At 44.6% G+C, this 26,000-nt stretch overlaps 1 protein-coding gene across 1 annotated transcript in view; it reads right to left on the bottom strand.

Moving 5' to 3' along the window:
• plxdc2b (plexin domain containing 2b) overlaps window positions 1–26,000 on the bottom strand; it is a 140,786-nt gene that overhangs the window by 71,261 nt on the left and 43,525 nt on the right. Inside the window, exon 2 of the mRNA XM_062441833.1 lies at window positions 12,835–13,058. Within this exon, the coding sequence (XP_062297817.1) occupies window positions 12,835–13,058 (224 nt within the window). The remainder of the gene's footprint in view (window positions 1–12,834; window positions 13,059–26,000) is intronic.

Genomic DNA, 26,000 nt, shown 5'->3' on the forward strand with positions numbered 1-26,000 from the left:
GCTTTCGGTAGACGCTACAGTTTACAAATGCCCCCTAAACTTCTCACATGCAGGCTATTGGTAGATGCTGCAATTTACAGATTACCAGTAAATGCCTCACATGCAGGCTATCAATAGATGTTTCAATTTACAGATGACCCCTAAACGCCTCACATGCAGGCTTTCGGTAGACGCTACAGTTTACAGATGCCCCCTAAATGCCTCACATGCAGGATATCAATAGATGTTTCAATTTACAGATGACCCCTTAATGCCTCACATGCAGGCTTTCGGTAGACGCTACAGTTTACAGATGCCCCCTAAACGCCTCACATGCAGGATATCAATAGATGTTTCAATTTACAGATGCCCCCTAAACGCCTCACATGCAGGTTATCTGTAGGTAACTTGCAGCTTGGCGGCAGCACACAGAGAAGCTTCTAGTCGACACTCAGTTTCTGCAACACGCAACTCAGATTTTATCTACCTGAGCTATTCGCCCATGTAAAGTAGAGCCTATATGTGGGAAACACTGAGCTATAGGTGCCTCTACTTATCAAACAGAATAAACAAACAAAACCAAAAGAGAGAGTATCACTTTTTATGATATTATTGTGCTCGTACTTCTATATAAAAAACATGCTGATTTTCAAACACTGAATATCAGAGGAGGAAGAAATGCTGCAAGCTTTAATTGCATCCTGATGAGGAGCTTTTATTCTCACCTCCCAAGCTTCAGACTAACTGAAATGATTCATATGCAAACAGACAACTCAGTGTAATAAAACGCCAAAAAAACAACCCCCCTGAAAAAAACGGTGAATCAGTCTTAACATTACGATCTAACAGCTTTGCAACTGGATAAATATTCATGTGTGGAAAGACAAGAACGTGGGAATGTTTAGACAGAGTGGAAATATTGGAGAGAATAAAGTAAACGAGCGGTGTGAGCTGAATCCAGGCGAATGATTTATAATTTACGCCTACCTCGGGGTCAGCGGTAGTCGTGCTGCAGATCTCATGAATAGGATTTGAAAAGTGTGTGATGGGTTCAGACAGAGTGTGTGTGTGTGTACGGCTCTCCTTTAAAAGTGATGCTAGAGGTACACAGGGAGCGCCGCACTACACAGTCTACTCACAAACTTTGCTGTCTTTGTTCATTCAGACAGACGGACTGGGAGACGGCACGCTGGCTGACACACTGAGACAAACTCTACAGGCCCTGAATGCAACAATGAAGGCGGATTCTCAGTCCGCAGGTTAAAAATTGAAGCAGACTGGACACAGACTGAAGTTTAAATAACTGCAGGGTCATCTGAGGAGCAGCTGCTGGAGAAGGTGCAGTAGGGGGAGTCACACTTTTTTACTTTACTTTGAATTCCTCATAAACCATATACTGAAGAGATTCCCTTTTAATGGGTAATAGAAGCCTAAAGTGTAAGAATTGTGTTTAAAATATGTGACAACCGTCCCCATCGTGAGGTTGGTAGTCACACACTATGAGGTTGGTAGTCCCTGATGTTGTTTTAATACAATAAAACAACCTATTTCCTGCACCAAGAGAACATAAATAGGTAAAATCATTCCTATAAGTGCTTTTAAAAAAATCCTTATATAACAATATTGTGCAGTTTAACCTCTCTGACTGCTCTGAGCTTCACATCTGGTGGAGTCTCTTTCCTTCCTTCCTTCTTTCCTTCCTCCATCCGTCCTTCCTTTCTTTCCTCCCTCCCTCCTTCTCTCTTTCTTTCCTCCCCCCTACATTTCTCCCTTCCTTCTTTCCTCTGTCCTTCTTTCCTTCCTTCCTCTCTTCCTGTTTTCCTTTCTCCCTCCCTCCCTCCTACCTTCCTTCCTTCCTTCCTTCTTTCCTCCGTCCTTCCTTCCTTCCTTTTCTTCCTCCCTTCCTTGTTTCCTTTCCTCCCTTCCTTCCTTCCTCCCTCCCTTCCTTCTTTCCTTCCCTCCTTCCTTCCTCCCTCACAGTCTCATGTTTGTCTTCCTGATAAAATTCCTGGACTAGATATATCACAACATATATGCCAATATGTGACAAGCAACCCAGAAGAGAATATGACAACCATCCCAAACTATTTAAGGTACTTTTATTTGTCACACATACAGTTGCACAGTGAAATCCAGTCTCTGCCTTTAACCCATCCTCAATCCTAGGAGCAGTGACAGGAGAATTAACCTAACATACATAATCTTTTGACAATAGGAGGAAACCTATGCAAGCACAGTGAGAACATGCAAACTCCACACAGAAAGGCCCACAGCCAGGTATCAGACCCAAGACTTAAGGCTTAGGGCAATAAATCAATCTTATATCGATATCGTGATATTTTATAGATATCATCTTAGATTTTGAATATCGTAATATGGTGATATGGAATAAGTGTCTTTTCCTGCTTTTTTAAAGGCTGCGTTACAGTATAAATGGAATTTTTCTGAGCTGAACAGATTCGTCATTATATCCACATTACTGATGATGACTTATCAAAAATCTCATTGTGTAAATATTTTGTGAAAGCACCGATAGTCATCCCTACAATATTGTCAAAATATCGACATCGAGGTATTTGGTCATAAATATCGTGATATTGGATTCTGCCCATATCGTAGTTAAACTATCGCTCTCTCTTCTATACTTTTTAATAACAATAATAATAACAATAATAGTTTTATTATAAACTCATTGTGTAGAAGCCTAGAAGAGAAACATTTACGAGCTGGATACATTTTCCTCTCAAGTCATCTGAATGTCAAGTGGTTTATTCCAGAAATGACCCTTTAAAATTAACATCTCACCCAAATTCTGACCCCTTTTTTTCTCCCTCTAGGGACCGACATCTAAACATCCCTCTCTCTCCAAACACATTATCCTCAAGGAATCTTTTAACAAACATGACAAACTGAGACAAAACAAACAAAGGAAGGAAAAAAAACAACTCATTTGCATTTGCTGCAGGTTTTAAATATGGATAGATGTCGGTAAAAGTAAGAAAAAACAACAAAAGCAGCTGTGGGAATCAAATGAAGTAATGAAAATGAGCCGGCCCCTGCTGTCTCGCTGTGTGAATTCTCTCCCTTAAGAAATACACAAATAAAAAAAAAAGTAAATGTAGTGAAGCGTGTAAGCCTTAAAGAGCTTCCCGAGCAGCCACAGACATCCAATAACTGCCTTCTGCCTGTAAACCACACCCTTATTACAACATATCAAAACAAGCTCAAACAAACAAACACCACCACTATTACCACTATTACCACCGCTACTACCACTATTACCACTATTACCACTATTACCACTATTACCACTATTACCACCAGCAGCACCAGCAGCAGCAGCGGCGGGATGGATGGACCCAAATAAACTAAACTAAACGAGTTAATCAGGATTTCATTTTGTCCTCATAGAGAGAAGTCACGTCTATAATAATTCATAATTTGCATGTGTGTGTGTGTGTGTGTGTGTGTGTGTGTGTGTGTGTGTGTGTGTGTTGTTCTTGTTTCTGTTCTGCAGACTCCTATGAAGAAAACGAAGGCTTTAATCGGAGAGGCAGGAGCAACATTTGTTAAACGCTGTGAGTATTTTAGACAGAAGCTGAACTGAGCGGCTGCATAAAGGAGCAAGTAGAAGATAAATAAGGAAAGGAGGGAGGAAGGAAGGGAGGAAGGAGGGAGGAAAGGAGGGAGGAAAGGAGGGAAGGAAAGAAGGAAGGGAGGAAGGAAGGAAGGAAGGAAGAGAGGAAAGGAGAAAGGAATGGAGGAAGAAGGAAGGAAAGGAGGGAGGGGGGAAGGAAGAAGGAAGGAAAGGAGGGAGGAAGGAAGGAGGAAGGAAAGGAGGGAGGAAGGAAGGAGGGTAGGAAAGAAGGAAGGGAGGAAGGAAAGGAAGGAAGGAAGGAAGGATGGAGGAAAGAAGGAAGGTAGGAGGGAGGGAGGAAAGAAGGAAGGAGGGAGGGAGGGAGAAAGGAAAAGAGGAAGAGAGGAAGGAAGGAAAGAAGGACAGAGGAAAGAAGGAAGGGAGGAAAGAGAGAGGAAGGAAAGAAAGAGAGAAGGAGGGAGGGAGGAAAGGAAGGAAGGAAGGAAGGAAGGAAGGAAGGAAGGAAGGAAGGAAGGAAGGAAGGAGGGAAGGAAGGAAGGAGGGAAGGAAGGAAGGAAGGAGGGAAGGAAAGAAGGAGGGATGGAGGAAGTTTTTTAACTGGAAATCATGCAAATATATTCCAGTAGAGCCCTAAAATATAAATATAGAGCTGGAAATGTGCATGATACATCCACTTTAAGTGTAAGGATGGATGAACCCCGCAAACACCAATACACTGTGTTTGCTTTTATTGGTAATCTGACATCTCTGACATCGGTTAAATCGTGAACGCAGTGCTGTACTGGAGTGCAGATATATGAGCGAGCCGGCGTGAAACTGTACGAGTTCAATCCAGAGGGAAACATGAGGAGAAATATGTCTCTCCTGGCTTCTTTCTGTGGTGTTGTAATACGATACCGGAGCAGGTCTGGAGCAGTTCTGGAAACCCAAGTGGCTGCCACATGTCGTCCGTGTGTATTTGTGTAGTTTGTTTATTCTCCTCGTAAAGACGGGGACTTAAAACGGAGCCTCCTGACAGCTGTAAACAGCCTCTAAAAAGGAACGTTTCTCAGACTGGAGGTCGGGACCTTTCATTGGTATGCAGGTGATGCTTCAGATGGAGGCTGAAAATAGCACTTTGTTAACCCCTCCTGTTGTCCTCGAGTCAAGGAAGGAAGGGAGGGAGGAAGAAGGGAAGAAAGGAGGGAGGGATGGAAGGAGAAAGAAGGAAGGAAAGGAGGGAGGAAGGAAGGGAAGAAAGGAAAGAAGGAAGGGAGGAAGAACAGGAAGGAAGGAAGGACGGAGGAAAGAAGGAAGGAAGGAAGGTAGGAGGGAGGGAGGAAGAAGGAAGGAAAGGAGGGAGGAAGGGAGGAAGAAGGAAGTAAAGGAGGAAGGAAGGGAGGAAGGAAAGGAAGGGAGGAAGAAGGAAGGAAAGGAGGAAGGAAGGGAGGAAGAATGAAGGAAAGGAGGGAGGAGGAAGGAAGAAGGAAAGGAGGAAGGAAGGGAGGAAGAAGGAAAGAAGGAAGGGAGGAAGAAAAGGAAAGAAGGAAGGACGGAGGAACGAAGGAAGGAAGGAAGGAAAGAGAGAGGAAGGAAAGAAGGAAGGTAGGAGGGAGGGAGGGACAAAGGAAAAGAGGAAGAGAGGAAGGAAGGAAAGAAGGACAGAGGAAAGAAGGAAAGGAGAAATGTAGGGGGGAGGAAAGAAAGAGAGAAGGAGGGAGGGAGGAAAGGAAGGAAGGAAGGAAGGGAGGAAAGAGAGAGGAAGGAAAGAAAGAGAGAAGGAAGGGGGAGGAAGGACAGACCAAAGGAAGGAAGGAAGGAAGGAAGGAAGGAAGGAAGGAAGGAGGGAAGGAAGGAAAGAAAGAGAGAAGGAGGGAGGGAGGAAGGACAGACGGAAGGAAGGAAGGGAGGAAAGAAGGAAGGAGGGAAGGAGGGAAAGAAAGAGAGAAGGAGGGAGGGAGGAAGGACAGATGGAAGGAAGGAAGGGAGGAAAGAAGAAATAGTCAAAACAGACGGGGTCAATATGACCCGGGAGGACGACACAAAGGTTAAAAGAGTGTAGGGACTCGCTCGGACATTCCAGGATTGACTGATGAGTCGGGCGGTGAGCTTGTTAAAGGAGGAGCGGTAAATTACATGCTACCTAAATGCTTTACTGCTACTGCAGAGTGATTTATACGGTTTACACCTGCATCTGTCCTCGCCTGTAGATGCTCCGGGGGCCATTTCACCAAAATTTGCGACTTGCAGCATGAGATAATTTCCTCTTGCATTAATTTTGACACGTCTACCTAATCAAAGATACATCATACTTACGATATGGGACACGAAATGATCTGCAATCTCTGAGAGACAAACATTTGTGAAACGGGATCTTATAACTCACTTTGATTGGCTGGGAAGATGGTAGGAAGCAGATTCAGACTCTTGTTCAACCTTTGTGTCGTCCTCCCGGGTCAAATTGATCCCGCCTGTTTTGACTGTTCCTTCTTTCTTCCCTTCCTTCCTTCCGTCTGCCCTCCCTCCCTCCTTCTCTCTTTCTTTCCTTCCTCTCTCCTTCCTCCCTTCCTTCTTTCCTTCCTCCTTCCCTCCTTCTCTCTTTCTTTCCTCTGTCCTTCTTTCCTCCCTTCCTCTTTCCTTCTTTCCTCCCTCCCTCCTACCTTCCTTATTTCCTCCGTCCTTCCTCCCTTCCTTCTTTTCTTTCCTGCCTTCCTTCCTCCCTCCTTTCCTTCCTTCCTTCCCTCCTTTCTTCCTCCCTTCCTTCCTTCTTCCTCCCTTCCTTCCTTCCATCTGTCCTTCTTCCCTCCCTCCCTCCTTCTCTCTTTCCTCCATTCCTTCTTTCCTTCCTTCTTTCCTTCCTTCTTTCCCTCCTTTCTTTCCTTCCTTCCTCCCTACCTTCCCTCCTTCCTTCCTCCCTCCTTTCTTTCCTTCCTTCCTCCCTCCTTTCCTTCTTCTTCCTCCCTCCTTCTTTCCTCCCTCCTTTCCTTTCTTCCTTCCTTCCTTCCTTCCTTCCTCCCTCCCTCCTTTCCTTCCTTCTTCCTCCCTTCCTTCCTTCACTCGAGAACAACAGGAGGACTTAAATAGACCCTACAAACTAAAAAGCAGAACCATGACCATCAGTAAGTAGCAAAGAAAGAAAATGCTTAACTTCTATAAAACTCAAACTCAAACTCTAAACCAATAAACAATAACTAAACTTACTTTAACCAAAAAGTTAGGACAACCTGTTGGTCTAATTTTCATTTTAAACTGTTGAAACATCATCAAACAGCTGATAGGTTGAAGTGAAAAATCATTAAAAACATCACACAGATGTTAATGCTGCTAATACAAGAGTGTAATACGTGGTTGAATCCAGAAAAGAAAAAAACACATTTTAGCAATAAATCACCACCTTTTATATAAGCTTCTATCCACACTTATGAAATCAGACATACTAAAAAAGCAGGAATGATGATTTAATTACATAACAAGTTAACAGCTGGATGTTATGAGAGCGTTTCAACGTCACGAGCCAAGAAACGGTTAAAGGAACAGCTCTGAACTGACTCTTTGAACTATAACAAAACAACGAAAACATGACCGCTAGCTGCCGTGAGCCATTACTGACAGCATGTCTAGACTAGCATGAACTTTGTGTTGCCGAATAAAAGAAACGAGTGATGAGTCTTGACTTGAATTGGGTGATACTGACTCGTTTGTTCCAGCTTTCGCCTTGTTCTATCTCACATTGACCCTAAAGACACCTTCGACTTCGGAGCTGTTTAAACTGGGTTAATGATCCGGAGAGGCGATACAGTGACTCACAATCACTCAGGGGCGTCAGACAGTCTGCTGTTATAAGGCCCGCTGTTATAAACCTGCATGTTGAGGTGAGATGAGTCTATTGTTGGAAAGTTGTGTTATGGCAGCAGTTAAACCCAAACACAGACTGACCTCAAAGCAACGACAATGACGGAGATGGAGAGATTTCTTCTATTGTATACAGTGGAAACTCATTTTATGGCAAATAAAACAAATTGATCCAATCTCTCACTGTAAAGTCCGCCCTAAAACAACTTCACACTGTTCAAGAACTGCTATTTATGATTGAATCTCTGTATATATTAGTGTGTTAAATGGCCAAACATACATTGTGTGAGTTTATAGAGATAAAATACACTAATATGAGAGTTAAATGAGAGGACTGACACCACTCTCATGTCTGTACAGTAGATATGAAGCTCAAGCAAGAAGCCAGTTAGCTTAGCTTAGCATAATGACTGGAAACAGTAGGAAACAGCTAGCTTGGCTCTGTGCAAAGGTAAAAAACAAATCCACCTACATAATGAGTTAATTAGTGATGAAGTGGCATCTTGAGACTGAAACAAATACAGAAGTACTTTAAAGTGCAATGCCGCCAACAGCCACTAGATGCTGGCTCCAAATCTGGCTCCAAAATCTCAAAAAAAGCATCAACTTGTCTCTACAAATACAAAGTCAAACCGCTAAATTCAGGCCCTTTAATGATGGTGCTGGCCTTCACATGTTAATAAGACTTGAAGCTTTTTAGTAGGTTTGATGTCCACCATGTGGGCCAACTGTTGTCTCCTGTTTGAAGTATTTAAGCTAAGCTATGCTAACTGGCTCCTGGACACAGAGTGGTATCCATCCTCTCATCAAATTCTCTGCAATAAAGTGAATTTCCCGAAATGTCAAACTTCTTATGTTGGCTTTTTACATTACGCAAAAAAGCCTCTTTATCCTGGACTCACTATTTTTACATCCTCAGACTACAATCTACCTTTAGAGAAGCAGAAACCACTTCATCAGCAGACTAACAGCACAAAACAGCCTGAAGACAACCTGTATTTTTAAAAGCTGAAATTCTTCACTTTTTTCTGAGCAGGAAATTCGGGTCGCAAATCACGAACTGAAGTAGACAAAACAGGGTGATGGAAAGGAGGTGTGCCTAAAAGCGTAAATTACGACAGAAAATAACTCTTGGAATGTGTTGACCATCTCAGATTAATGATATATGACTCTGTAAAAAACAAGGAAGAGTAGATTTTTTGGGGTGTTTTCTCCTCAGTTGAAGCTCCTTCAGTGCTGCAGAGGAGACGGTGATGGTCTTTAAATCCAGTCAGCTCGGTGCTGGCAGGAGGATTTCTGTTTCCTGCTCTCTGAATATGAAGGTTTTTCTCATGTTAACCTTCGTGTCGTCCTCCTGGGTCAAATTGACCCCGTCTGTTTTGACTGTTCCTTCTTTCCTCCCTTCCTTCCTTCCTTCCGTCTGTCCTTCCTCCTTCTTTCCTTCACTCCCTCCTTCTCCCTTTCTTTCCTCCCCCCTACCTTCTTTCCTCTGTCCTTCTTTCCTTCCTTCCTCTTTTCCTTTCTCCCTCCCTCCCTCTTTCATTCTTTCCTCTCTCCCTCCATCCTTCCTTCCTTTCCTGCCTCCCTTCCTTCTTTCATTTCCTCCCTTCCTTCCTCCCTCCTTTCCTTCCTTCTTCCTCCCTCCCTCCCTCCTTTCCTTCCTTCTTCCTCCTTTCCTTCCTTCTTCTTCCCTTCCTTCCTCCCTTCATTCCTTGACTCGAGGCCAACAGGAGGGTTAATAAAGTGTTGGTGGCAGGTGAGGGTTTGCATGTGTGTATATGTGTGTGAGGGTTATTATAGTTAATGAAAACTAAGACTAAAACTTAAACTAGCAGTGAAAAACGAATTACGATGCAAAATGAACTACAATATGTGGGTTGTGCAATACGTCATATGTGCAATATACTCTGTGGAGGTTCATGCAATGTGTGATCTGTGCAATTATGTGCAATATGTGGATGTTCTATGTGTTGTTTTTTATGTTATATTTATGTATCAGCTTGAGTCCAAGGTACATTTATTTCAGTTAGACTTCTTGAGATAAGTAAGATTCAGTAGGTGGCAGCTTAATACTCAAGAAGAAGACGTGCAAGTGTCATTTTTCTACAAAAAAGAAGAAGAAGAAGAAGTTCCAGGCAGATAACGTCACGCCCCAATATGGGAATATTTAGATTACGACCCCGCAGTAGATAAAAGTAAAAGTGTGTTAATGAAGAGTGATGGGAACATTTGTGGGATTCGGCTAAAAGGGAAAAATCGCACTAATGTGAAAGTCCACCTTCGAAGCTATATGTGTGTGTGTGTGTGTGTGTGTGTGTGTGTGTGTTTATGTGTATGTGTGTGTGTGTGTGTATATATGTGTGTGTGTGTGTGTGTGTGTGTGTGTGTGTGTGTGTGTGTGTGTGTGTGTGTGTGTGTGTCTGTGTGTGTGTGTGTGTGTGTGTGTTGGGTAACGACAGGAAGAATGACGGGCTGTTTGTGCTGTGTGCTGTTTTTCCATTTGGCAACAACCAAATGAGCCTCAGAGAGTGAAAAAAAAAAAAACCCAGAGGAGGGACATGTTGTCATCTGAAGTGCTGCGCTCGTGTTCATGCATTTCTCCGTGCGAAGATGTGTGTGTTTATAGTTGTGCACATGCATTATATGTGTGTGTGTGTGTGTGTGATTGAAGTTGAAGTTTGTGCGTGTTTACAGCTGACGATCAAAGCTCCTTCACTCCTCGCTGCGAGACATGTGGGTTGTGAACCTGAGATGATTAGAAGCCACAGGAAAACTTAACGAGCTGTCTAAACCCAGGCGGCCGCCGTCATTATGGCTGCACGCCTCGATGCTGCACGACGGGCCGAGGCGCCATAACGGAGGACACGGGGCGATGCCTTTCATTTACATAAACGCAAACACAGGTTGAACCCCTGGCCATTAATCTCCAGCAGATCCGACGACCCCTGACTGTTCATTCTTTACTCCCTTCCTTCCTTCTGTCTGTCTTTCCTCCCTTCCTTTTTTTCCTTCCTCCATCCCCCTTTCTTCCTTCCTTCTGTCCTTCCTTCCTACCTCCCTCCTTCTTTCCTTCACTCTTTCCTCCCCCTACCTCCCCTTCTTTCCTCTGTCCTTCTTTCCTTTCTTCCTCCCTTCCTTCTTTCCTCCCTCCCTCCCTCCTACCTTCCTTATTTCCTTCTTTCTTTCGTTCCTTCTTTCCTCCGTCCTTCCTTCCTTTCCTTCCTCCTGTCCTTCCTTCCTCCCTCCCTCCTTCTTTCCTTCCCTCTTTCCTCCCCCTACCTTCCTCCCTTCCTTCTTTCCTCTGTCCTTCTTTCCTTTCTTCCTCCCTTCCCTCCTTCCTTCTTTCCCTCCTTCCTTCCTTCCTTCCTTTCTTCCTCCCTCCCTCCTTCTTCCTTCCTTCCTGTTTCCTTCCTTCTTCCTCCCTTCCTTGCTCCTTTACTTCCTTCTTCCTCCCTTCCATCCTTCCTTCCTTGACTCGAGGACAACAGGAGGGTTAATTTCCTGTTCAGGTCTCTCCGAGGTCAAGTTTAAAGAGGATTCAATTCCACGCAGAAGGCAGCTGATCACCTGAGGGGCTGAGCTTAATTTGATATATAAAATATTAATCCTCAACGGCTCCTCCTAGTCTTCTTTTTCATTATCAAACTTCTTCTATAGAGATTTATAAAATGCTCCGGGGGAAGCTACCGGAGTATTTTTAGGTGCAGCTCAACAGCAGACTTTATTGATTCATTCTCTTTATATTAGCTGGTTTTTCTTTACTAGATGGGAAGGTTTACTGAGCTGAGTCATAATAATGAGAGGTTCAAATACTGTAGGACTTCTTTCAGTGCTCGTCTTCATTCATGTCTTTCTAACGCTGTACGAGGAGATGATGATCCACAAAGTCCCAGATCAAGAATGAACTTTTAATCCTCCTGTTGTCCTCGAGTCAAGGAAGGAAGGAAGGATGGAGGAAAGAAGGAAGGAAGGGAGGAAGGAAGGATGGAAAGGATGGAAGGGAGGAAGAAGGAAGGAAAGGAGGGAGGGAGGAAGGAAGGAAGGAAGGAAGGAAAGGAGGGAGGAAAGAAGGAAGGGAGGAAGGAAGGATGGAAAGGATGGAAGGGAGGAAGAATGAAGGAAAGGAGGGAGGGAGGGAGGGAGGAAGGAAGGAAGGAAAGGAGGGATGAAGGAAGGGAAGAAGGAAAGGAAGGAAAGAAGTTAGGAGGGAGGGAGGGAGAAAGGAAAAGGGGAAGGAGGAAGGATGGAAAGAATAACAGAGGAAAGAAGGAAGGAGGGAGGAAGGAAGGAAGGAAGGAAGGAAGGAAGGAAGGGAGCAAGGAAGGAAAGGAAGGAAAGGAAGAAGGAAGGGAGGAAGAATGAAGGGAAGGGAGGAGGAAGGAAGGATGGAAGCGATGAAGAAGGAAGGAAAGGAAGAAGGAAGGGAGGAAGAATGAAGGGAAGGGAGGAGGAAGGAAGAAGGAAGGAAGGGCGGAAGGGAGGAAGAAGGAGGGAGGGCGGAAGGAAGGAAGGAAGGAAGGGAGGAAAAAGTCCCAGATCAAGAATGACCTTTTAAACTCAACTTTCAAGCAAACAGACAATGAAGTCCCATTATATTGACATGGTATCTACAGTTTCCATGGCAACTGGTCAAATTCCATCTGCTGATAAGGTTTAGTGATGTGATCTAAACGCTCAAGAACAGCTAGTAAATGGACCTTGAACAAAGATTATTTCATCAAGTGAAAAAAGGGAAGGTAGGGAGGAAGGAAGGAAAGAAAGGAGGGAAGGAAGGAAGGAAAGAAGGAAGGGAGGAAAGAGAGAAGGAGGGAGGGAGGGAAGAAGGACAGATGGAAGGAAGGAAGGGAGGAAGAAGGAAGGAAGGGAGGAAGAAGGAAGGAAGGAAGGAAGGAAGGAAGGAAGGAGGAAGGAAGGAAGGAGGGTAGGAAGGAAGGAAGGAAGGGGGGAAAGAGAGAGGAAAGAGAGAAAGAGGGAGAGAGGAAGGACAGATGGAAGGAAGGAAGGGAGGAGGATGGAAGGAAGGGAGGATGGAAGGAAGGGAGGAAGGAAGGAAGGAAGGAAGGAAGGAAGGAAGGAAGGAAGGAAGGAAGGAAGGAAAGGAGGGAGGAAGGAAGGAGGGAAGGAAGGAAGGAAGGGAGGAAAGAGAAACAGAGGGAGGGAGGAAGGACAGAAGGAAGGAAGGGAGGAAAGAAGGAACAGTCAAAACAGACAGGGTCAATTTGACCCGGGAGGACGAGACGAAGGTTAAACCAGCAACACAAAACTGGTCTACCACTGCCTGACCAGTATGAATCTGGTTGTAGCTGAACTGGACTTCATGTGTAAAATCAGAACCACTTTTAAATGTTTGACACCTTATCAAACCATTAAATAACAGCGTTGGTAACATGAAACATACAGCAGCCATGTGGTGAACCCTCTCTTACCTCTATCTGGGAGCTGTTGTCTGTTTCCTCTGCAGACAGCAGACCCGGGAAGGCCTCGGGCTCCTCCTGCTCCGGGTCCTGGTCCTGCTCCTGACTGGCCCGGTTACTGTCCATGTTACGAGGTTTCGGGGGAAGCCATCTCCTCCACCGGTGACTGTACAGCTTCAAGTCCACCGCCACATCCTCGTCTCCTGTCTGCCCCTGCACGTGTGAGTAGGAAACCCCTAAAGGAGACAGGAAAGGAAAGTGTGATTAATAAACTAGCATTGATAGCGTTGTTTTGTGTCCATGTGGTTTAGTTTAAATTTAAAGGGGTTAAAATGTGAAAATAAACGTATGAATAACTTGCACACATTCTTTTTTTGTGGACCCAGCATCAAATTTCTGCTTTAATCCATTTTGACCCCGTCTGTTTTGACTGTTCCTTCTTTCCTCCCTTCCTTCCTTCCGTCTGTCCTTCCTCCTTTCCTTCCTTCCTCCCTCCCTTCCTTCTTCATCCCTTCCTTCCTCCTTTCACTCCTTCTTCCTCTCTCTCTCCCTCCCCCCTTCCTTCTTTCCTCCCTCCTTCCTTGCTTCCTTCCTTCCTCCCTTCCTCCTTCTTTCCTCCCTTCCTTCCTTCCTTCTGTCTGTCCTTCCTCCCTCCCTCCCTCCTTCCCACTTTCTTTCCTCCTCCCTACCTTCCTCCCTTCCTTCTTTCCTCTGTCCTTCTTTCCTTCCTTCCTCTTTTCCTTTCTCCCTCCCTCCCTCCCTCCCTTCCTTCTTCCTTCCTTCCTTCTTCCTTCCTTCTTCCTTCCTCCCATCCTTCCTTCCTTCCTCCCTCCCTTCCTCCCTCCTTCCTCCCTTCGTTCCTTGACTCGAGGACAACAGGAGGGTTAAAGTAGAACATTTTATGTCAGCATGTTTACACAAGATCAAATTAATTGCATTAGTCATGTTAGTCGGACTGAAAAGAGAATCCGTTGTGATGTTGTACAAGGCGAATAATTACATGAGACAATAACATTTTTTTACTTTCATTAAGGCGATATTAAATCACAGAGGCGGGGACCGTTCGAGCCATTAAGCTTGTTGCCGCTCCCTCATAACTCAAAGTCTCTGCTCATACTTCTCTCATCGCTTTGAGAGGAGAAATCTGTGAGCGGTGACTCAGCAGCGATCACACAGACCAGTGGGCCACGGTCACACCCGACCATCCCGGTACTAAACGAGCCCGAAATGAGACGCAGGTGACATCTGAGAAATGGTCGATGATTTAAGTCGATTTAAGTCTTTTGCAAGAATTTGCTGCTTTTCCTTCTTTTAACGTTTGTGTCGTCCTCCCGGGTCAAATTGACCCCATCTGTTTTGACTGTTCCTTCTTTCCTCCCTTTTTGTCCCTCCTTCTGTCCTTGTCCTTCGTTCCTCCCTCCCTCCTTATTTCCTTCCCTCCCTCCTTCTCTCTTTCTTTCCTCCCCATACCTTCCTCCCTTCCTTCTTTCCTTCCTTCCTTCCTTCTTTCCTTCCTTCCTCTTTTCCTTTCTCCCTCCCTCCCTCCTTATTTCCTTCCCTCCCTCCTTCTCTCTTTATTTCCTCCCCCTACCTTCCTCCCTTCCTTCCTCCCTTCCTTCCTTCCTTCCTTCCTCCCTCCTTTCCTCCCTCCCTCCCTCCCTCCCTTCCTTCCTTCCTCCCTCCTTTCCTTCCTTCTTCCTCCCTTCCTTCCTCCTTTCCTTCCTTCTTCCTCCTTTCCTTCCTTCCTTCCTCCTTTCCTTCCTTCTTCATCCCGTCCTTCGTCCTTTCCTCCCTCCCTCCTACCTTCCTCCCTTCCTTCTTTCCTCCCTCCCTCCTACCTTCCTCTCTTCCTTCTTTCCTCCCTTCCTTCCTCCCTCCTTTCCTTCCTTCCTTCCTTCCTCCCTCCTTTCCTTCCTTCGTCTTTCCTCCCTCCCTCCTTTCCTTTCTTCTTCCTCCCTTCCTCCCTTCCTTCCTTCCTTCCTCCTTTCCTTCCTCCCTTCCTCCCTCCCTCCCTCCTTCCTTCCTCCCTCCTTTCCTTCCTTGTTCCTCCCTTCCTTCCTTCCTTCCTTCCTTCTTCCTCCCTTGACTCGAGGACAACAGGAGGGTTAAATTATAGTAACTTCATGATTTTAGGTAAAAAAGACATTTGAAGGCATCATCTTGAATTCTGATATCATGATGACTAAAAAAATGATCAGCAGATGACATAAAATGATAAAAAACCATATTAACAATCATAATAATTAGCTGCAGCCTGAGTAAACACTGACTAGACTGAGAGTGCTGGATCAGAGGAGGAATGTGCTGCGTCATGATGGAAGAAAAAAAGGAAGAAAGAAAGAAAAACGAAAAAAAAGCTCATAAAAAAATCACATGTTCTGTTCACAAGACCTTTTTCTTTTGTAAGAGTGGAAATTATGAATCATTTTGTTCATTTCAAGCATTTAAAAGTCAGTGATAATAAAGCAGCTTAGCGATTGCATCACCAACGGTTCAAACGCACATCAGTAAGAAATCATATCACCATGACGATCTGACGGACTGAATTTTAATTAACACAGTACAAACTTTTTTAATTTTATGGTAAACACAGCCTTGTTCTCTTGCCCAGTCTCTCTCTCTTTATGCTTCATATCATTTTCCTGCAGTTTAATGCAGCCAATCTCACAATTGAGTTTTCCCTCATTTACATATTTCTCTGTTTCTGCTGTCAGGCTGCAGAATGAGCTTTATAAAACAAAACAAATAAAAGAAGGGAAGGTTTACAGTCACAGGTCGTAAAATGCTTCCTGTTTACCACTCAGACAGTCTCGTTTCTGCTGCTGCCAAATCAATATTTCATTATCTATAAGTTGTCTGAGAGTAGAAACGTAAAGAAAATGTAATTAGTGATCACAAAGGATTACAAGTGGACATAGTGATGCATGCCTGCTTGTGTCTGAGCACATGTTGCACAATATAAAATGAACCGAAATAAACCTGTTCATCCACTTTTTGCACTTTAATTAACCCTCCTGTTGTCCTTGAGTCAAGGAAGGAAGGGAGGAAGAAGGAAGGAAAGGAGGGAAGAAGGAAGGAGGGACGGAAGAAAGGAAGGAAGGAAAGGAGGAAAGGAAAGAAGGAAAGGAAGGAATGAAGGTAGGAGGGAGGGAGGAAGGAAAGGAAGGAAGGAAGGATGGATGAAAGAAGGAAGGAAGGAAGAGAGAAGGAGGGAGGGAGGAAAGAAGGAAGGAAGGAAGGAAGGAAGAGAGAAGGAGGGAGGGAGGAAAGAAGGAAAGAAGGAAGGAAGGAAGGAAGGAAGAGAGAAGGAGGGAGGGAGGAAAGAAGGAAAGAAGGAAGGAAGGAAGGAAGGAAGGAAGGAAGGAAGGAAGGAAGGAAGGAAGGAAGGAAGGAGGGAGGGAAGGAGGGAGGGAGGAAAGAGAGAGGAAAAGAGGAAGGGAGGAAGGAAGGACAGAGGAAAGAAGGAAGGGAGGAAGGATGGAGGGAAGGAACGGAGGGAGGAAGGAAGGAAGAAGGAGGGAGGGAGGAAAGAAGGAAGAAGGGAGAAAGGAAGGAAGGAAGGTAGGAGAGAGGGAGAAAGGAAAAGAGGAAGGGAGGAAGGAAGGACAGAGGAAAGAAGGAAGGGAGGAAGGATGGAGGGAAGGAAAGAAGGAGGGATGGAGGAAGGACAGACGGAAGGGAGGAAAGAAGGAACAGTCAAAACAGACGGGGTCAATTTGAGGACATGAAAAAAACCCACTTTTGCTTCAGTGTATCTCTCTTTTTATACATATATTATGTTTTTGGTCATTTTTGAGCCTTATTTTAAAGTAGCTGGCATAGAGGCCAATAGGAAACAGAGGGATGACATGCAGCAAAGGTCCTTAGCTGGAGTCAAATCGGGGACATCATGATTATGTGGCATGTCTCTTAAAGGAACAGCGCTCCCTTACTAAAGGGTAAGTACAACAACTTTCCCTACAGATAAGTGATGTTTTTAACCATGGTAATAAAACACATTTTAATGAACTAAAACACTTATTTAAAAAAAATCATATTTAACTCGACACAAAGAAATATAGAATAATGTTTCAGTGTGCTACAAATAGTTTTTCAAAGATTTTATTCACCTTTTTTTTAAATATTAAAATGCAAGGCCAACATTTGCAGATTTTTTTCTTTTTGTAAAGCTTCAATTTTTTTTCGGGTTAAAATAATGTCAGCAAAAAGCAGTTTCCATCAGTTCAGCACAAATTTAGACCAATAAAGAAACTGTTTATGAGGTCGGCAGCTTTTCCTGCAACACACAGTTATTGCATCATGACTGCTGCTGCGGACTTTGTCTTTTCAGACTTTCAGACAGATTTTAACTGGGCAGAAACACACTGTGTATCACGGCTGACCTGAGAACAGCTTTCCAACTCTGTCACCTTCATATTATGTTTATGTAACTAAATTGTTTTCTTAATTACACAAATCGCTGCCTGGATTACGCTTTTAGGTTACGTGTTTCTTTAACCTTCGTGTCGTCCACCCGGGTCAAATTGACCCCGTCTGTTTTGACTTCTTTCCTCCCTTCCTTCTTTCTGTCTGTCCTTCCTCCTTTCCTTCCTTCCTCCCTCCCTCCCTTCCTTCCTTCTTCATCCCTTCATTCCTTCCTTCCTCCCTTCCCTTCCTGTCCTTCCTTCCTTCCTTCCTCCCTCCTTTCCTTCCTTCCTCCTTCCATCCTTCCTTCCTTCTTCCTCCCTTCTTTCCTTTCCTCCCTCCTTTCTTTCCTTCCTTCCTTCCTTCCTCCCTCCATCCTTTCTTTCCTTCCTCCCTTCCATCCTTCCTTCCTACCTTCCTCCCTCCTTTCCTTCCTTCCATCCTTCCGTCCTTCATCCTCCCTTCCTTCTTTTCTTCCTTCCTCCTTTCCTTCCTTCTTCCTTACTCCCTTTCCTTCCTTCTTCCTCCATTCACTTTGGTTCAGGTTTATAAAAGATTGTGGTTCTGTTTTAATGTTCCTTGCTTCAATTCATCTCTGCTGACTTTATTTCAGCATTAAACAAACATCTCATCTTTCCTGAATCTTAACCAAGTGCTTAATATTGCAGTTGTTGCTTGTAGTGGGTATTATACTGCAAGAATAGATGTTTTAGTGGGTAAAAAAACAACTACTGAACATTTCACTCAGACATTCTCTATCAACATTTGTGCAACTTGCAAAATACATCAATTCAATCATCATGACAGACAAAGTAATTCTGTTTTCTGCTGCAATTTAGTCGTATATCAACGTAACTTCTAGCCGACTCAGCTGTGCTTTCAGTCTCTAATAGCCACAAATTCATTCAGTGACACGGATGATTCAGCACACTTAGCAGCACTTGAGGATTCAGTGTTTAAATATGTATTGCAACAGCTCAGGGATTTGTAAGATGTAATAAAGAAATATGATGAACTTTCAGTCTGACAAAGAATTCATGTTCTCCGCTTGCTTACATGTGTTTCCACCAAAAATCACATGGATTAAGGATGCAATCCATAGACTGTATATATAATGGACGTAACATCCATGACGTCACCCATTGGTTTGTGGACTGCTGCTTGGAAGCCAGTAGTTTCGGATCTGAGCAGCGCCATCTTGAAAATGTCAGGTGCATGCTGGGAAAAATAAAAACACGGATTCTACTTATATGGGCATCAGGAGGAGCATGAGGCGCCCTCCTGAACCTGTGAACCAATCAACCTGTCAATCACGACGTAGCCACGCCCTAATGCATACTCTGCTTTATCGTCACATATAAAATCAAGGAGGCCAAAATGTCCCAAATGAACATCATACTGCATTGAAGAAGGCTTTAAACTAGCGATTGAGACCATAAACACATTTTGAAAACGTTTACTGAGGTTAGAAATCAAGTGAGAAGTTGGTGAATTCTCCATTGACTTGTATAGAGACGGAAGTCCTTTTGACACCAAAACGGTCGCCCCCTGGTGGCCTTTTGATAGAATGCAGTTTTAAGTTACTTCCGCGTTGGCCTCATTTCAGAGGATGCACTGCAGACTTGTTTCCCTTCAGCCTTCAAAGCTAAAGATTGGCATGCTCGTATAAACTCCTGGTCCCAATGATCCTAATAGGATTAAGCTGTTAAAGACAATTAGTAATAAAGTTCATTTTCATAGCACTCATCCACAAACACAAAGTTTACAAAGGGCCTGAACGCCGCTGTGTGTCTGTATGCAAATTGTTTTGGCTCGAGGACAGAAAACACTGCTGCTGATTCTTCTGCTATTACTTCACGCTGCCTCTGTTTTATGAGACAGAGGTCATTGAGTTTAACTAGCAGTGTGCATTTTTCCACTCCTCTCCTCTCCTCTCTGTCTCTTTTCTCTCACATTTCATTCTCCTCTCTCCTCCTCCTCCTCCTCCTCCTCTCTCTGGGCCTCCAACTAGTGGTGCAGTGAGAGCAAGTGGAAAGGCTTAAGATGCTAATTCAACCAAAGTGGAAGCTGACAGATTCTCTTCAATATAGTGACCAAAGCAGTACGGTGGCCCTCAGAGCTCAATGCATTGTGCAACTTTATAAGAAAAGACACGTAAATAGACGAAAAACAAGCAAAACATCATCAATTTGTGCAGAATTTAGAAAAAATGCGCTGCAAATTCAGACAAAACTTGCTGCAATTATACCAAACGATAACGATGTTTCCACAGGATTTTTAAAAGATGCACTTGAGGATTCAGTGTTAAATATGTAAAGCAACCTCTCAGGGTTTCCAACATGTAATAAAGACATATGATGAACTTTTGAACCTGGAAAGGAATTCATGTTCTCCACTTGTTTACATGCATTTCCACAAAAACACATTGGATTACGCATAATTTCATAATTATATTTACATTTTGGCACATTTGTTGTTGCCACGGTTCGTGACTCATAACGTTACTGGAGTCGGCTGTCTGTCAGCGGTGTTGGAAAATAAGCTAAAATGTGTTATCAGTTTATTTTTAACATTGTGATCTCATGATTCAGATATTACTGCAGATATGTGCTGTAAACATAGTGTCAGCGTTTTGCTTATTATTAGCCTGCCAACTCAAATAACTAACGAGCATGTTAAACTACTGGTAGGTTTTGCTGACTAATAAAGTTAAATTTACCACTTTGATTCATTTTTAAATCAGTTACAATAAGTTTGTATAGCTGGCGATCCTTAAAGTAACAAATCACCATCTGAACTAACACTAGTTACATAACTTTGGCACGATAATGCAAGAAATTTGAGGGTTTAATCCAGGTATACAATTTAAAGAAAAACATATCTCTGCTCCCATGACGGAATAAAAGTGTGTGGGTTAAAACCTGTCTGTGGTACAAGTTGTTATATTAAGCTAATCTTCGGATTTCTCTCACATCTGTGTTTTTCCTGCCACAACAAGTCAAAAAAGTCTGCTGTGAACCAAGTCTATATTACAAGCTTTTGTATTACTAAGGCAGCATGTTAATATGTGTTTAAGTCACACTAATGTAATATCCATATTGTGGAATTGGATTGGATGGATGTATTGGGCAACAATCAAGTTTTGGCACCTTTTCTCGTAGATGGAAGCTCTTCTTTAAAAGTCAAATCTCTCATTTGTGCACGATGTGGTATTGTGTAAATTAATGACACACAGGTGCAGAGTTGGCCAACCGTGTGCTTCCTCGCGTGCTTATTGTTAATTCACTGACCGAGTGTTTGATCTGATGAGTTACCTTTTACTAACCTTTTGAATCGTTAAAGTCTCTGCACGGCTTTGGACAAACCCACTCAGCTGATTGTAATTACTGTGGCTGATTAGACCTGTTCTCAGGACTGTGAGGTGTGCACAGACTGTGTTAAACTGACCCCCCACCCCCCACCCCCCCCTCATTGACTCCTTATAGCTTTATTACACCGGTCAGAGCAAACTAATTACACCTTTTAACACTCTTATTAACACAAATTGAAATGAATATAGACAAATGCATGCACGTATAGGTTGCTTTGTTCCTAATGACACAAGGAAAAGAGGAGATGCACAAATAAAGACACTAAAGGGCACAAAGAACATGAGGACTGGCAGGTACTTTTGGCTGCAGTGACTTTTAAGCTTGTCGCTGTTCCTCAGGCTGACATGTCCTTAAAAATAAGGAATAAAGTGACATGATGCATGCATAACCAAAGAGTCTTGAATACAAAACAATAGTGGAATGCTTACATCACCGATAAGGGGCAGTCATAATAAGGACATGGTCAATATATTTACATGTAATTCAATGTAAATACATTGACAAGTTGAACCATCTGACATATTAAACATAATTTAATTGCATGTATTATAAATATATGTTTTCTAAAAGTTTGGTAATCATGATCTTGCCCTGTGTTCACCTGGTTCAACTTCTGACAAATGAATTTGCTGATTCATGCATATATTATCATTTTTGTAGGTTCTTTGTAAGCATGTAAGTATCTCACTATTTTGGTTGTAACAGGATCATCTTGTCAATTCCTCCCTTTTGCCTTCGTTTTTTTCTTTCAGACCTCTAAATGCTGCCTTCATGTAACTTTTTCTTTTTATTCTTCGTGCCTGAGGTTTTGCACACATTGAGCAGATTAAGTACTTAAACGTTCAAGCATCAAACAGTTCACCTGTTTTATTACCATTGATACATTTTTATGTAGTTTTTTAATTAGATTCCTCTGTGGATTCCTGACTAATGACCCTTTCTTTTTTCCCTTCAGTCTCAGGACCAGTATCTGTCAGTATCGTTGCATGTTCATTGACACTTGCTGGACATTTTGTGTGTTGCAGCCATGTGCTTTTGTTTGTTTGTTTTGGGTAATGACTCCGCCCTCACCTGTCATGCTTCCATGTGGTCATTGTCGGCCATTTTGTGCTCACCTGTACTCCGTTAACTCCTAATGATTAGGCCTACTTATTCTGTGCTCTGTCAGCCCCAGTTTGTCAGATTGTCCCAGTCTTTTGTTCTGAGCACATCTACCGTTGTTACCTGCTTTTCCTGTCTGCCAACCTGCTTGTTTGTACTCTGCCTGTGAACCTGGTTTTTGGATTTTGCCTGCCGATTTGGATTATCTGCCTGTTTGGATTGCTTATTTGGACCTGACCCTTGCCTGCCTCTAGACCACTCTTTGGACTGCCCTCTAGTTTGTCAGCTCTTTTCCTGTTTCAGTTTTGTGGCCAAGAGCCTGCATTTTTGTTGAGTTTTTTCACCGTTTGACGGGACATTCTTTGTTGGAGTTGTTTTTTTGACTTTTTCTGTTCAATTAAAAACTCTTGAATTTGGAACTTTCTGCATTTGGGTCCGAACTTTCTACAAAACCTGACATTACAATCTGACCAGATAATGGACCCAGCAGAAATAAGTAAGGTTCTTGATCGGCATGGAGCAATGCTGGGGAAACACCAGGCACAAATTGAGTTTGTTTCCAGGACGTTGGAGGCAGCTACAGCAAGTGTGACTGACCTTGCTGCTAGGGTGCAACAGCTCCAGTTAGCCTCCTCAGTACCACCTCCTCCAGCTGCTCCAGCCCGAGAACCTCGCCTGCCTCCACCTGAGACTTACTCAGGAGATCCAGGATCCTGTCAGTCATTCCTAGCTCAGTGTGAGCTGATTTTTGGACTACAGCCATTGACTTTTCCTTCCGATCATTCTAAGGTTGCCTACGTCATCACCCAGTTGTCTGGAAGAGCTCGTGAGTGGGGAACGGCCATCTGGAGCAACCAGGTGGCGATCCAGGATGACTTCCCTCAATTCACTGGTGAAATGAAGAAGGTCTTCGATCGCTCTAAACAGGGTAGGGAGGCTGCTCGTGAGATCCTTAACCTTCGTCAAGGCCGCAGGTCAGTGTCCGACTTTGCAATAGAATTCCGGACTCTGGCGTCCTCTACTGGTTGGAACCTGGAAGCTCTGTATGATACGTTTTTCAATGGACTTTCTGAAGGGATTAAGGATGAACTCATTCCCCGCGATTTGCCTTCATCTTTTGATGGCTTGGTGGATGTGGCTATCCGTGTGGACACTCGGCTAGGTCAGCTTCATCAGTTGAAGACAACCAGTAGTTCTCAGCGGACTGAGCTTCGTCGAGGGTCCAGTTCTCCTCTTCAGGTCCTTGAGGGGGGATCAAGGTCGTCCACTCCGGTTCCTCCAGAGCCAATGAAGATAGACCGGACTAGTCTTTCACCAGCTGAGAGACAGCGAAGGCTGGAGTCTCGTGCCTGTCTGTACTGTGGTCAGCGTGGCCATTTTGTTTCAACCTGTCCTGTAAAAGACAATGCTCACCAGTGAGGCGGGGAGTACTGGTGAGCGCAATTCCCTCAAGGATCTCCCCATCCCTTCGCACTGTTCTGCAAGCAACTGTGATGTGGAGGAGCCATCATCACACCACCTCCGTCCTCATTGACTCTGGAGCTGAAGAGAGCTTCATTGACGTATCACTGGCCACCAGATGGGGAGTTCCAGTAACCACCCTGCAAGTGCCATTGACTGCCTCAGCGCTAAACGGGACCTGTTTCGCCAAGGTAACCCATATCTCATCCCCGGTGAGTTTGATGCTCTCTGGTAATCACACTGAGGAGATTGCTCTTTATGTTATTGATTCACCACAGATTCCCATAGTTCTTGGTCACCCTTGGTTAGTCAAACACAACCCGCACATTGATTGGGAGAAGAATTCTATTTTGGGCTGGAGCCCATTCTGTCATTCCCAGTGTCTGAGGTCTGCCCTTAACCGGTTCCCTGTTTTTCCTGAGCTACCTGAGGAGTTTCCAGACCTGTCAAGAGTTCCGGAGGAATACCTAGACCTGAGACCCGTCTTCAGCAAGTCCAGGGCAACTTCTCTACCACCTCATCGTCCATATGATTGCTCTATAGAGTTGCTTCCTGGAGCTTGTCCGCCTCGAGGTCGTCTGTACTCTCTGGCGCCCCCTGAGAGAATGGCCATGAACAAGTACATTGAGGACTCCCTAGCAGCAGGTATTATCCGTCCCTCGTCCTCTCCAGCAGGGGCAGGGTTTTTCTTTGTGGACAAGAAGGATAGATCATTAAGACCTTGCATTGATTACCGGGGCCTCAATGATATTACGGTTAAGAACAGATATCCTCTTCCCTTGATGTCCTCAGCCTTTGAACTGTTACAGGGTGCCACAGTGTTTTCTAAATTGGACCTTCGTAATGCCTATCATTTGGTGAGAATCAGGGAGGGAGATGAGTGGAAGACGGCATTTAATACACCCACAGGGCACTACGAATACCTTGTAATGCCGTTTGGACTGACCAACGCCCCAGCTGTGTTCCAGACTTTGGTCAATGATGTACTGCGGGATATGATAAACAAATTTGTTTTTGTTTATTTGGACGATATTCTGATTTTTTCCAAGTCCCTTCGTGACCATGTCCATCATGTCCGATTAGTTCTTCAGCGGTTACTAGAGAACCAACTTTATGTAAAGGCTGAGAAATGTGAGTTCCATCAACGCTCCACATCGTTTTTGGGCTTTGTCGTCTCTGAAGGTGGTGTTGGGATGGACTCCTCTAAGATCAAGGCAGTCATTGATTGGCCTACCCCTCAGTCCCGCAAGGATCTGCAGAAGTTTCTGGGTTTTGCAAATTTTTACAGACGGTTCATTCGTAACTATAGTTCTCTTGCCTCTCCTCTAACTGCTCTGACATCCTCCTCTGTCAGGTTTTTCTGGTCGGAAGTGGCGGAGAAGGCGTTCCAACAACTGAAGAAGCGTTTCACCTCTTCTCCCATTCTGGTTATGCCAGATCCTTCGTGTCAGTTCATTGTTGAGGTGGATGCCTCTGAGGTAGGGGCTGGGGCTGTCCTGTCCCAGAGGTCCAAGGAGGACAGTAAGCTGCACCCATGTGCCTTTTTCTCCCACAAGTTAACGCCTGCTGAGAGAAACTACGATGTCGGGGACCGGGAACTTCTGGCGGTCAAACTCGCTCTGGAGGAGTGGCGTCATTGGCTAGAGGGCGCTGAGGTTCCTTTTCTTGTGTGGACGGACCATAGGAACCTGGAGTATTTGAAGTCTGCCAAACGACTCAACGCACGCCAGGCCAGGTGGTCTCTTTTTTTTAGTCGGTTCAATTTTACCTTGTCTTTCCGTCCTGGGTCCAAGAATGCTAAACCTGACTCTCTTTCTCGACAGTTTAGTGCTCCAGATGCTGCCCCTGCCCCTAACACCATTTTGCCTTCTCACTGTTTAGTGGGTGCAGTTTCTTGGCATATAGTCTCTGTGGTTCGCAGTGCCCAGCAACAGGAGGCTTGCCCAGCTGGTTGCCCCCCTAACCGCCTGTTTGTCCCCAGTTCTGTCCGTCCTCAGGTTTTGGAGTGGGGTCACTGCTCCCGACTGACCTGCCATGCCGGGGTTAGGAGGACTATGGCATTTCTCCGTCAACAGTTTTGGTGGCCCCGAATGGTTGCAGATGTCCAAGCCTTCATTGCTGCCTGTCAGATTTGCGCCCAAAACAAGAGCTCAAATCAGCCACCTGTCGGACTCCTCCAGCCGCTCCCGGTACCCAGACGACCATGGTCCCACATAGCCTTGGATTTTGTGACTGGCCTCCCGCCTTCTGATGGTAACTCTGCTGTCCTGACTATTGTTGATCGGTTCTCCAAGTGTGTGCACTTTGTCCCTCTGCCTAAACTCCCTTCTGCCAAGGAGACAGCTTCTCTCATGGTTAACCATGTCTTTAGGATCCATGGAATGCCTTTTGACATGGTGTCTGACCGAGGTCCTCAATTTGTGTCCTCGTTTTGGAAGGAGTTCTGTAGGCTTATTGGAGCCACCGCCAGCCTCTCTTCAGGATTCCATCCTCAGACCAACGGCCAGACAGAGCGGGCCAACCAGGACCTTGAAAGGGTTCTTAGGTGCCTGGCGTCCCAGAATCCCACATCCTGGAGTCGGCATTTGGCATGGGCTGAGTATGCCCACAATTCTCTCCCTGTTGCATCTACGGGTCTCTCCCCTTTTCAATGTTGCCTTGGCTACCAACCACCTCTCTTTTCTTCCCAGGAACTTGAGGCATCGGTTCCATCGGTCCAGGCGTTTGTCCGGCGGTGCAAGGCGACGTGGAGACGTGCTCGAGCCTCTCTGTTGCGTTCGGGTGCCCAGGTCAAGCGGTTGGCAGACCGCCGAAGGGTCAAGGCCCCCCACTACAGGAGCG

This window comes from Scomber scombrus, chromosome 20, assembly GCF_963691925.1.
Source record: "Scomber scombrus chromosome 20, fScoSco1.1, whole genome shotgun sequence".
NCBI classification, from domain to species: Eukaryota; Metazoa; Chordata; class Actinopteri; order Scombriformes; family Scombridae; genus Scomber; species Scomber scombrus.